Here is a 12828-nt window from a genome sequence, read left to right on the forward strand (position 1 = left end):
CACTAACCTCCCACGTAAAGTCTAAGGCAGGGTGAAAAGAGTTAACAAAAGAGATGAAAGAATCTAAGTCATTACACGAACAAGAAGTAGCGCCAATACAATCATCAATATACCGTCCAAAAAACTCAGGTTTAGGTCCATTATATTGTTGAAAAACAAGGTTTTCGATATAACCAACAAACAAATTGGCATAACTAGGGCCCATCTTAGTACCCATAGCAACACCGTTTACCTGCCGATAATACCGATCACCGAAAGAAAAACAAAAAACTTACCATTTCCTTGCGGAGTTCCTTGATGATGTTCGGCATCTGAAATAGAATAAAAATGGTCGCAGTATATAGTAATAAAAAGATATAACTAGCTAAAAACTAGTGTGAGCTGCGTCGGTGTTTCTAATGAAACAGTAATGATGAAAAGGTAAATTATACACCGTGAAAAGATGAAAAAACTTACTGACGTTTCGGACGCTAGTCCTTCGTCGGAGTAAAAGAGAAAGAAGTGGTAGAAAGGAGTGTATATATGATAGAATAAGACAAAAGAAACCAATGAGAGCAAGGTAGGCAAGGAAACAAAAACAAACAATCAAAAGACAAAAGAAAAGGTTAGTTGAAAATAAAGCGTTCATTAATCCCGTTGGGACTAAGAGTGCCCAATAGGTGAATAAGCCGCATTTCTTTGGTCTTGCGACAATCATTGAATCATTGAATCATTGACGAAGGACTAGCGTCCGAAACGTCAGTAAGTTTTTTCATCTTTTCACGGTGTATAATTTACCTTTTCATCATTACCGGTCCAAAAACAACTAACGCATACAGAATATGAAAAAGATATGAAAACTATATGTTTATAAATCGATAGAAGAGATGTTTGAGACTTGATTGGGTATAAAATAATGATTTTAGCAATTTATTGAAAGCGGTCAGATGATATTTAGAATTGAGTGGTATTCACACATAGATTTGACCCTTGCTACGCCAAAAAAAAAAAAAAAAAAAAAAAAAAAAAAATTAATCAAGTGCGCAATTATTGGAAATCTGCTCTTAAGGATGCTAGATGCTATTTAGATTATCTCTCCATCAAGGCACGTGTAAGACTTGCTCGGATTATACTTGTTTTGATTTTCCTCAATCTCGTACCCAGAGCCCACGTTCCTCTTGGTCAGTACCGAGAAACGAGAGGCTCTGGTTGTAACCGATTTTTTGATCATTCCTATTGGTCCGGGGGAAAACAATAGAAAGAGTCGTTCCGGAAATAAAATGGCTAACAGACTCCAAAATATCAGGAAATAAGTGGATTTTTCAAGCACAAAATGGCTTGGATCGAACTCAAAATTGGCTAGAATGTGGTACGATAATCAATCTTTCGCATATCCGAAGTAGATGAGAAGGAGACTGAAATTTAAGCAAATTTTCACGAGGATTAGTGCGAGTCGAGTTGGCGGCCGATCGCTCTTGCATTTGTCGGGATGATTTGAACTCAAAAAAACCTTAAAAACTCACAAAATAGCACAAGCAATTAGTACCCGGAGGAAAAATTTACTAAATAAACTAGATAAGAAGGCACTATATCCAAGCTAAAAAGGTCAAAAATTGATTACCGTTTGTTCGAAACGATTTGGATTCCTGAAGATTAAAGGTAACCCAAACATCAGCTTACCTGTGATTAAGGCATGCGCAGTTGAAACTTCCGATCCGAAATTCACGGACCGGAAGCCAATTGAAAATCGGTTACAACCAGAGCCTCTCGTTTCTTGGTGCTGACCATGAGAAACGTGGGCTCTGGGTACGAGATTGGGTTTTCCCCATATGTTTCATTAGATTTAACCGATATGACGTCCAACAGCACAAGAGCTAAGGAGGACATTGTACACACTTTAGAAAAATGTTAATAAATGAAAAGAAGGCGAAGTGCATGTATATTTATAGTTTCAAATTTTCTTTTTTTCAGGTTTCTGCAGCAGCGGCATCTGGTGAACTTTCAGACTCTAAAAAATACCCCTATTTCTTAAGAACCATTCCTTCAGCATCGGCCATGAGTACAGCATTTATTGCCTTAGCGCACAAGTTTGGTTGGACAAGAGTTTCGATATTATATTATTCTCGAGAGATCCAATTCCAGGTAAACTATTTATCTTAATTTGAAAACAGTCTTCAGTGATTCTGGGAGTTTATCAGGAAATGTCTAATTAAAAACAGTCGTAGAAGTTGAGTAAGAGGTGTAATAATGGACGCTTTAGTCCCAGGATGTATTTGTCAGGGGACATGTGGCTGGTAGAAAAGACCCATATAAAAGAATTATTCTTCAAGTCACCAAGTAAACATAGTCTCGTCTGAAAATCAAAAAGTAAAAAGCAAAAGCCTCCCATGTAGAAGCATCCTAATTTAAGACCTGATTAACTTGTACGAACGAACGAACGAACGAACGAACGAACGAAGAACAAACAAAGAACGAATGAGGGAACGAAAACATTTGTACGTACGAACGAAAGAATGAATGAATTCAAGAACAAATATGATAATTTAAATGAGATGGATGCACGGATGCATGGATGCATGGATGCATGGATGCATGGATGCATGGATGCATGGATGGGTGGGTGGGTGGGTGGGTGGGTGGATGGATGGATGGATGGATGGATGGATGGATGGGTGGATGGGTGGATGGGTGTGTGGGTGGATGAATGGATGGATGGATGGATGGATGGATGGATGGATGGATGGATGGATGGATGGATGGATTAGATGGATGGGGGATTAATTAATGCATAATATGTATGCAGGGTTTGTATTTATTTTTTTCTTTTACAAAAGACAGCTTCGGATCTCAGAAAAAAGTGCGATGCAAACAACATCACGGTCAGTAGCTTTGGAAGCTTCTCCGATACATTTGATGCTCATACACAGATGCAACACATTAAAGTAAGAGTCAAGATATAGAGAGTCTGAAAAACAATTAGAAACTGCATAGTGCCATCCCATGTTAATAAATGCCATCAGCAATGGCTGCATGTAATGACGAGGTAAAAAAAATGTTTGGGAAGTACAGGTATTGTAGCCGTAAGAGTGCTCGCCTCTCACCAAGGCTATTAAATTTCAATTCACGGAATCGTCGTCGTGTGTGAGTAGAGTTGTCTGTAGTTTATCCCCTGTTCTTCGGTTGTTTTTCTCCAGGTTCTCCAGTTTTAAATCTCTCCGTAAAAAAAAAAAAAAAGAAAGAAAGAAAGAAAGAAAGAAAGAAAGAAAGATCAACTTTTAAATTTAAATTGTAAAATAATGTGGAATAACAGCCACTCTTTGCAACCACTGTTAATTTGAATGTAGTTTATATAATTTCTACGTGCTTTTATTAAGTAGATTTTAGACTCGCTTGCGGTATTCATTACATTGAAGATACTTTACGCTTGACTTAGCCCAATAGCGAACAAGTTAAATTTTTCTGTAGATGGAGAATCCTCTGTTATATATTTTTTGTGCTGCTTTTGAGCCGATGGAGCCAGCATAACACTGGTGCATAGAGAGACGGAGGCTCGATCATACTGGTTCAATTTGACCGTAAAAAAAATCTTGCCTCGAAAATTTACCTCAGAAAGGAAATATAACGAAAAACGTATATCTTTCCACTACGCTCTTTAGTAATTTTGCCCCCCAAACAATATGGCGTCGGAAACCGTGAAAGGGTTTATTGTAAGGTCTTTTTGTAGATCTCATCATCCTGCCACGTATGTAGTGTAAATGTTGTCGTGTTCAATAAACCAAACTGTGAAGTATCTTCAATTAAAAAGTTTTCCTTTATAGAAATTCTATTTTATTTATTGAGCATATTCATATGTTTATCTTTGTTAATTATTTGAATTTTAACAGGATATCGATTCAAGGATAATATTTGGTCTCCTTCAATTGACCACCTCCGTGATGTGTGAAGTAAGTAAGAATAGTTCAGTAAGTAATATATTAATAACGAGTTCAGTGTTTCATTAGGGGTTCGACACAACGAGGAACTATTGGTTTAAAATATGTAGCATAAATTATAAGACTACAAAACTATAAACTATAGGGCGTGGTATGTCGGTAAAATGGTAGAAAATTTAGATAGTCTAATCATATCTAAAATCTAAACAAATAATCCCTCAATTAAAGCAAGAGTGTTACTTTTGGCACAAACTCATTATTCAGTCACAGCTATCTTAACATACTTTAACTCTCTCGTTCTAAAAAGGTAAAGTCATTTATATTCAAGAAGTGGAACGTGGAAAAGTGGAACAATTTAAAGGCCATTTTAAAATTTATTAGATATTTCAGTGGAACGAAACAAGTAAAGTTAGAGAATTCTTGATGTGGAGACAGTAGTAGTTTATAGAGCCAACTGGTTTTAGTTTTTCTTATATCAGCTTTTATTATGAAAGCGTATTGCAACGAATCTCTTGATCTTGGGCGTTATATTTTCTCATTTCAGACCACATGCCATTCTCTTGAGTACTATTATTTTTTCACAGTTGCACATGAGAAGGCACATGAATATGGATACAACTCAAACAAAATATCTTATTTGCAATAGAATGACACGTGGTCTGATATGGGATAACATTACGCTCAAAGGTTACACAACGGCAGAGATGAGGGTACCCTACAGAGATCAGTACACTACAAAATAAATAATTTGATTATTTTTTATTTTCGTTATAAAGATTTTCAAACTTAAAATGTATGGAAGACAGTACGCATGGCTGATTGACACGCCAGATAAACACGGATGGTGGCAGCGGACTTACAAAAAGACAAATTGTACACAAGAAGAGATTAGTGAAGCTGCTAACCACGTGATCACAATTAATAACATGAATATTAGCAGATCAACAAAAAAAGGCATTTCGGGTCTGGTAAGTAAGTTATTCTAGTCTGTATAGGATTTCACAAAGTATTTCAGGGGCTTTTATAACAAGATAAAAATTAAAGTGTTTGTTGGTTGTGCTTATTTTCATACTGTTTCGACCGATTCTAGTTTATTCTGCATGCAAATTATTTTTGTTTTGGTAGAAGTATAAGCCTTGCTGCTGGTCAGTACTGACTCATTATGTCCCCGTCACTTGGGGAAATCTTGCGCCCAGAATGCTAATCGCCCAATGTCGTCGGTTCTTTATATCAACTAACGCTAAAAAGGGCGGACACTGTAGGTTAAGAAAGCATCTTAAACAGTTAAGATTGAATCTGATAGCACTTTGCAGCATTTGGGGGAGGGAGTTTAGTAAGAAAAACCGGCGGTTCAGCCGAAGAGCGGCATTCAATCAATAAGTTATCAATGGATGTTTAGTGGTGGTTTCCAAAAACTCTATTTAATTCATATTTCCTGCATTTTAAGGACAAACACTAGTTTTAAACAATTTTATTTAACTGAGCGTAAACTAGAAAGTAGTTTCACAAATGGGGGTTTCTATAAAAACAGAAGTTAAACACCTCTGGGATCCGCTTACTTAAAGCAGAAGTTCGTTTACAATTGCATTTAGCTCTAGTTTCTCTTAAGGTATGACTTTTTGTCACGATTTCTCATCAGACCCCAAAGCAGTTTCAAGACCGATACGAATTATACGCAAAGGAAAGGAATAGTATTGTGTCGGAATATGGAACCTTCGCATTTGATGCTGCATGGCTTATGGCTCTTGCCCTCAACAAAACTGAAAACGAGCTGAGACCAGGCAGAAATTTGAGTCAGTTCTATTACAAGGACAGGTCGATGGCCTTGATGATAAAAAAAAATCTTATACAAACTGGATTTCGAGGCGTTACGGTAAGAGAAAATCATTTGCTAATTCTTGGATGGTATGCCATCATGCATGATCACTAGGCTAAATTCGGTAATACTACATCTAGAAATTCAATTCCTAAATATGTTTTCGGAAATGAAATTTTAAGCCTACTTGGAAAATATCAGTTTAGTAATATGCTTCGCATTTGAGTTACGATGCTTTTTATTTCGTTGTAACTCCGCGGGCTCCCTGTGTTTTTGTCGTATCAGGAATATCCACTATTTGAACAAACACAATCCATTAAAATGTTATTTGAACAAACATTAACCTTAAAAAAGCAAATGTTATATAATACTTTATTAGAGAATAGTTAATATCTATACGTTTTTGTAAATCGTCGACCCACCATCTTACTGATGTCCAGCCATCCATCATCATGACGGGCATGTACATTTTTTCCAGAATTAATCATTAATTTATTTTGAAATAACACCTTGAGCTCAGCATATTGGTGTAACGGAAGGAAAATGTGACAAATTATTTATACTAGTCTGTCTTTTATTAGATTTTAAAAATAAGATCGTTCTAAATTTTTGATTTGAGAGACGCCGGTCCTGAAGAAAAGAATCCTTCTTACAAGTTTGTTCTAATGTACAACTTCTTGTCTTTCTTGTAAATAGATTGATATCAATGTTTGATCAGTCAAAACCCTAGATAATGTGTTTCCATTCAAAGCTTTAATCATTAATGTTAACGTCAATAGGGAACGGTGCAACTGCAAGGAAACGGAGACAGATATGGACATTTTGAAGTATCTCAAATCCAAGGTAAAGAATCATTTCCCTCTGATTGACTTTTTGCATTAGCAAATACGTACCATTAAAGCTTTTTTTCTAGTATCATATACAGCTCTTATATAGATTTGAATGTTTTACAAGATCATAAGTACGTACACTCAGTGAACCATTTCATTTTTCGGTCCGTACCGTAAGTTATGGACCGCAAATTGACCAATAATAGCGCGTGAAACTACCTTGCCATATAATAATAGCAAATACGTACCACTAAAGCTTTTTTCCGGTGTCATTTACAGATGGGATTTTGCGTGTGATAGGAACACATAACGTCTTAACCAACAATTTTACCTTGGATGCTGGGATGGACTTTATTTGGAAAGGTACGTCGTTAACAGAGGGGGTCTGTAAATCAGTATCGACCAGAGGTGTGCAAAATGAAAAAATTCTCAAACTTTGCCAGAAGATAGATCTCGGTGATTTTTTCATGAAAAAATAGAAAAAGGTTCATCAGATTTTTATTTTAAGCGAACGGTAACATTTTTAATTTCGCGACCCAAATAGCATAATTTACTGGCCTTTCACATGCATGCACAAAAAATAAAAAATAAATAAAACTCAAAGCGAAGACTTCGAAGTTACCGAAAGTCATCTCTTCAATATAATAATAATAAAAAGTACATCACTCACCCATTCACTCTTCGTGGTAAAATGACTGTGCGAATTGAACAGTATATTCTTTTTAGTGTAATATGTACTGATTTCACGAGTTTAGTGACTTCACTGTATTATCATTTTTATTCTTTCTTACTTTTAGGTGGCTTTCCGCCATCGGACCGATTAATAGTTGTTCCGCGATTAATCGGTTTTCCTGTTGTTGGTTTTATTGTAATTTGCTGCATTGCAGTTGGTGGAGTTATTTTGTCACTAGTGTTTCTCTATTGTAATATTGCTTATCGCCAAAAAAGGTAAGTGCTTATTTTAATTTGTAAGTTTATAATTATTTAATGACATTTTAGTGACCCCCGTTTAACTTCGAAATTAACACATATTCAGGATCAAGATAGATGTGGCAGTGCGCCGTGTGGGATGGGCTCGGATATCAAATAAGAACATGCGTAATAAGCACTGCCACATCTATCTAGTACTACTTTTTCGTGGGATTGCCAGCTCACTAGATACACTGTGCTGACGAGGCCCAATACAGGCCGAAACAGCTGTCCACAGTTTCTAGTTGAGCTGGCTCATTTTTTACGCGACTTGAAGTTGTGAAAGGCTTGTATGGCACTCTTCTTCAGTCGTTTCATCTAAGGCTCGTAATTTACTTATTACGCATGGTCATATTCAGGATCAATTGAGCTTTAAATAATCATTTATTGATTTATAAAACTTCAAATGCTATCAATCCTGCGACAACTGCACCTCTGGGTTACTTGACTTAAGTAAGTCAGGACATGGCTAATTCATGTAAAGTTCAGACCCTGACATAACCTCTGGGCTGATCAAAGGCAGGTCAAGGCTTACTCACAAATTGAATTGTAATTTTTCTTGAGGCATTTGATAGAATTAAACAAGTTTCGTTTCCTCTAAAAAGAATCAACTCCTGAATAGTCGCATTATTGAAAAGTTCGTCAATTCCAAGTTGGGATAGTAAACACTCAATAGGGAAACAAAAACTGGGGCCATCCTTACGATAACTATCGTAATTATAAGAAGGTGTTCTGGACACTAAAGAAAAACGTTTGTGTGTGCGTGAATTTCAGCAAGTTGTCTAAGAAGTTAGAAGGTTTGAGTGAAAAAATAAATGTTTGTTTTCTCCAATTATACCAAAAAAAATCGCGAGTATACTCTTGTTAGACCAAGATATTGTATAACAAACACAATATAAAAGAGTAAGTTTCTAGTATAAACACTTAAGTTAAGTTTTGGCATTTTGTGGAGCTCAATTTTTGAGGCATGTTTGAAAGCCAAATTTACATATTTTTACAATAGCATGAAGAAGTTTTGACTAATTTGCATATGCATTTAGAGCATACAGACATTTAGTCAGTTGTTTTTCTGTACTGTATTTGTATTTAAAAGGACCTCTCTGAAAAACACCTTGGTGATGTGAGCCTCCTGCTTAAACATTGTTACTATTTGTCGTAGGTTCATTAAAATGTCCAGCCCAAACATCAACAACCTGATCATAGCAGGTTGCATTGTCGCATATTTATCGGTCATATTATTTGCTGTTGACGGAGAACACTTAACAAGTCTAGTATGTCAGGTATGTTCAGTTCCTCTATTACTGATAGAATATTTAAGATATAATGCGCGCGCTGAAATTAGCTGTTGTATGAAAGGACAGAGACACGCTTGCGCAAAAATCGTTCAAAAATATTTTATACGCCTCGTGTTCCTAAACTTGCTTCTCTCTTGCTCTACAGCTCCCAGCGTGACACAGTACAGAGACATGTGCGTGCGCTTTATATTATTTCTTTACAGTGTTAATCGAAAAACCATAGGCAAGAATGTTTCTTAACCAATTAGAAGCGTTATTGTTATCTTTCCGTTATCTTGTGGTTAGAAAGTTTAAAATTTAGTTAGAAATATTTGTAGGCGTCCACGGTTTTTCGATTCGCACTGTAATGAGTAAACCCTCTAAATAGACATTATTACTGTTTTCCAATTTGCTAATTTACTAGTAATACTTTAAAGAGGATGAAACTAATTCAAGGCATCTCATTCAAAGGCGAATACCACGCGGTTTACAATATCTAAAACACAGTCATTAGGTTTTTTAGGGATTAATAGCAAGCAATTCCTTTCCAAAATAGTAAGAAAAGAATGGTTGGGGATTGGGATTTCAACGGTCGCAGGTTCAAATCCTGCAATATCCCGATGTTTGTTTGTTTGTTTTTCACTTTTTCATCCTACTCATATTTCTTTGAGCCATCATCACTTTACTGCTCGATCAAATTTGTTGTGAGAAACGGTACTGACCTCAAACACGTTAGTCCACTCGAGTTCACAGTTCCGCGGGACAAAAAAAAAAAACCATTAAGGTTACTGGAGACCTTCAGGGGTATGTTTCGTTTAAGACTCTCTCTTCACAACTGTTTAAACAAAACCCCATAAAAATATATGTCGTTTTAAATGTCATATAATAAAGATTTAGAAAATGATAGTATTTGAAAGCTGATTTTTAATTTGAAACAATGCCGGAGCCTTGAACACAAATCGGGCACGTTCAGTAGAGGTGAATTAATGGACATGGATTTAGCGCGTATAGCAAAAAGAATTTCACCATGTGAATAAGCAAAAGATAAACTACAAAAGGTTGTATGCAGATTCTTTTGGCAATACAAACTAACGCTATTTCCATTAATTCACCTCTACGGATCGTGCCCGTTTTGTGTTTAAGGCTCGGCATTGTTTCAAATTAGAAAATCACTTTGGAATAATATTATTTTCGAAATCTTTATCATATGACCTTTAAAACGATATATAGTATTAGGGGGTTTTGTTGAACGTGTTGCGTAGAGAGAGTTTAAGAGAAACATACTCCTGATTCAAGGGCAGTTCCACTTAGCTAGTTTTAGCGGCGGTCCTGTTTTTTAATGATTTGTATGTGATTCTAATAAGTTACAACCGGTTGTTTTCCTTAGGTCAGGCTGGTTACACTGAATATCAGTTTTACACTGGCTTTTGGAGCAATGTTTATCAAAACATGGAGAGTTCATAGAATTACAAGAAAAATACGCAACAAAAGAAGGGTTTGTATTCATTGACTGAAATCAGTTGACTTTTTACGTAGAAAATGAAAGAAAAACGTCCCGTGAAATTTCACACTCTGTGTTGACACCTCAACTTTTGGTTTAGTTGTATGAATTGATCAGGATGCATGGGCGCACAGAATGGTTCCATGCCAGGTGGTCTGCGTACTAAGCGTACTATGTATCTCCATAGTTGGTATCTTAGGGCGGGAACTAGCTGTTAAAAATGCACCTTTTCCACAATAATACACACTCATTTGTATTAAAGAGAATTGATTGTTTACCTACGCCTGTTGCGATTATTATCAACCTCTTGTGTGCCTTCAAACCTCGATATATTGAAAAGCTGATCAATTTCATCAACAGGTTATCCAGGACATTCATTTAGTTGGCTTGGTGGTTATATTTCTAATAATTGACATCGTTATCTTGACCACTTGGCTGATCATCAATCCATTACAAAAAGATTACAGATGGTTTGATCTAAAGGTGAGCAGCCAGAATAATTGAAGAAGAATACTACTGAAGCAATACTATTTAATAGACCTCTTTAGCTTGGGCGTAATGATTTCTCATTTCAGACCATGCATATGTCATTTCCTTGATTATAAGATTATTTGAGACCTTTAAGCAAAGAAATGATACTCTACTGGCTGACACGGAAAAAACATCACGCCTAAGCTAAAGAGGTATATTTAAAAATCATTAAGAAGCGTCTTGGTTTTCAACAATAAACAAATATCCCCATAAAACAAGTACAAAAAAATCTAGGTGAAGTACGAAGTTATTTCCTCTGAAATTCAGATAAAATTTATCGTAAAACAGGCACTTTAGAAGAGCATATTCAATAATCATAGCTGTAAATAATGATTAATCAAGCATTAACGCCCAATACTCAATAAATATTATTGTTTAAAAAATGACAACAACAAAAAAATGAGAAAGATCATGGATCATTATGGATCATGTATGATTTTTACACCATCATAATGGTCAATACGTCGGAATGCAGCTCAATTTGGAGGAAATAGGTATAGGTTTCCAATTTTCATATTGTTAAAATTTCTTCAGTTTTGTTTTCCAAATTGAGCTGTATCTGACGTCACATGCAAATGGTCTATAAAACCGTTAACAGACACGGCAACATATTACCATTCAAACCATCATTGTTTATTAAACCATCACAATTTATTGAACTTAACCTTATCTTTTAGCAGGATACCAAGCCAAGCAATTCTGCTGTTATCTACAGACAAAAAATAGCTTACTGTCGTACGACAAATGTGCTTCTATGGCTGGTGGTCGTGTATGGCTCTAAAGCTTTGTTGCTTTTATTTGGCTTGTTTTTGGCTTGGGAGACAAGGAAGATAAAGATCAGCGCATTAAATGACTCCCAGCATATAGGTAAGTAAAATATATATAAAAGGTTCAGTCAGTCAGTCAGCAATTTTTTCATATTTGTAAAAAGCTGAAAGGATTCCTAAAAAAACAAAAGCTTGATTACCAGTAACGTTTCGTAGAAAAAAATTTTATCGCTTCTTTTTCTTCAAAAGCTGGCATTTTTGTTGTTATTCCTTAGGTATGGCTGTCTATAATGTAGTCATAGTGTGTATTGTTGGAGTACCAATCATTCAGCTTCTTAACGATGATATGTACGAGGTGTCCTTTATCATCACCACCTTCTGCATCATGTCCTGCACAACTTTGACCCTTTGCTTGGTTTTCGTACCAAAGGTATATTTTATGCAATGAAGTTTTGTTTTTAGTTGGAAGCGTACATTTCCTCATCAGAGGCATTTTTAGAAGAGGGTCGAAACGACAGACGTTGTCTTAGTTTACATGCCCAATTCGTTATTTGTATCTCATTTGCATTATGATAATTTTAATGTTTATATCTCTGAAAAGAGAAGACCACATACAAAAGTACTGCAACCATACTACAACACTGTTCACAAATCAGTGATTTTGACAATATATGTTTCCTTGATATACACTTTAATTTTAGTCAATATATCGCATTTGTGTAGATCTGATCACGTGATAAACCAGTACTAAGCAAGATGGCGGACCGGAGTGTAGATAACGTGAAAATGTTTATTGAAATTGTCAACATGTCTAAGTAGCTTGCTGCGAGTGCTTTCATTGTTGAGTGGAGAATGACCTTTACGGACTTGCCCCATTCATTGGATGATTATGTCGCGTTTCTACATTGATGAGACCAGTAAAATAATGTTCGATTTAAAGATATCATATTTATTTTGTTAATTAATTAATTAGTTAGCATTTATAGTTAGTGTTAAGACATCATAAAGATATCTTTATCACGAAGGCATGTATTTTTGTATATGAAACAAGGTAAGAAAGCTTCTCAAGTCAACCGCTGATGAGATATTCTCGGATAATGGCATATCTTTCGCGTCACGCATGGAGAGCAAACGAGCTAATTGTACCTGTGATTGTCATGTTCAAGATCTTGTTAAGAAAAGCCCACGCATCCTAGGAAGCAACGCTGTAAAACAGGTATGCACACTTA

The 12828-nt window shown here is 35.8% G+C and overlaps 1 protein-coding gene across 10 annotated transcripts in view; it reads left to right on the forward strand.

The window, feature by feature from the left end:
* The window catches only part of LOC116294588 (gamma-aminobutyric acid type B receptor subunit 2), a 31966-nt gene that overhangs the window by 17478 nt on the left and 1660 nt on the right, over positions 1–12828 (forward strand). For 9 of the 10 annotated variants that reach the window (XM_089037367.1, XM_089037365.1, XM_089037364.1 and 6 more), the window contains 14 exons: positions 1951–2121; positions 2814–2921; positions 3864–3923; positions 4688–4879; positions 5551–5784; positions 6507–6570; positions 6837–6920; positions 7355–7505; positions 8686–8806; positions 10188–10295; positions 10662–10784; positions 11510–11699; positions 11875–12029; positions 12651–12815. In XM_089037367.1, coding sequence (XP_088893493.1) covers positions 1951–2121; positions 2814–2921; positions 3864–3923; positions 4688–4879; positions 5551–5784; positions 6507–6570; positions 6837–6920; positions 7355–7505; positions 8686–8806; positions 10188–10295; positions 10662–10784; positions 11510–11699; positions 11875–12029; positions 12651–12815 — 1926 coding nt within the window. The remainder of the gene's footprint in view (positions 1–1950; positions 2122–2813; positions 2922–3863; positions 3924–4687; positions 4880–5550; positions 5785–6506; positions 6571–6836; positions 6921–7354; positions 7506–8685; positions 8807–10187; positions 10296–10661; positions 10785–11509; positions 11700–11874; positions 12030–12650; positions 12816–12828) is intronic. The other variant, XM_089037373.1, reaches the window with a different exon arrangement.

This window comes from Actinia tenebrosa, unplaced genomic scaffold (genome assembly GCF_029948245.1).
Source record: "Actinia tenebrosa isolate PJP-AT-01 unplaced genomic scaffold, QUT_ActTen_1.0 PGA_scaffold5__44_contigs__length_20552954, whole genome shotgun sequence".
In the NCBI taxonomy this organism is placed as follows: Eukaryota; Metazoa; Cnidaria; class Anthozoa; order Actiniaria; family Actiniidae; genus Actinia; species Actinia tenebrosa.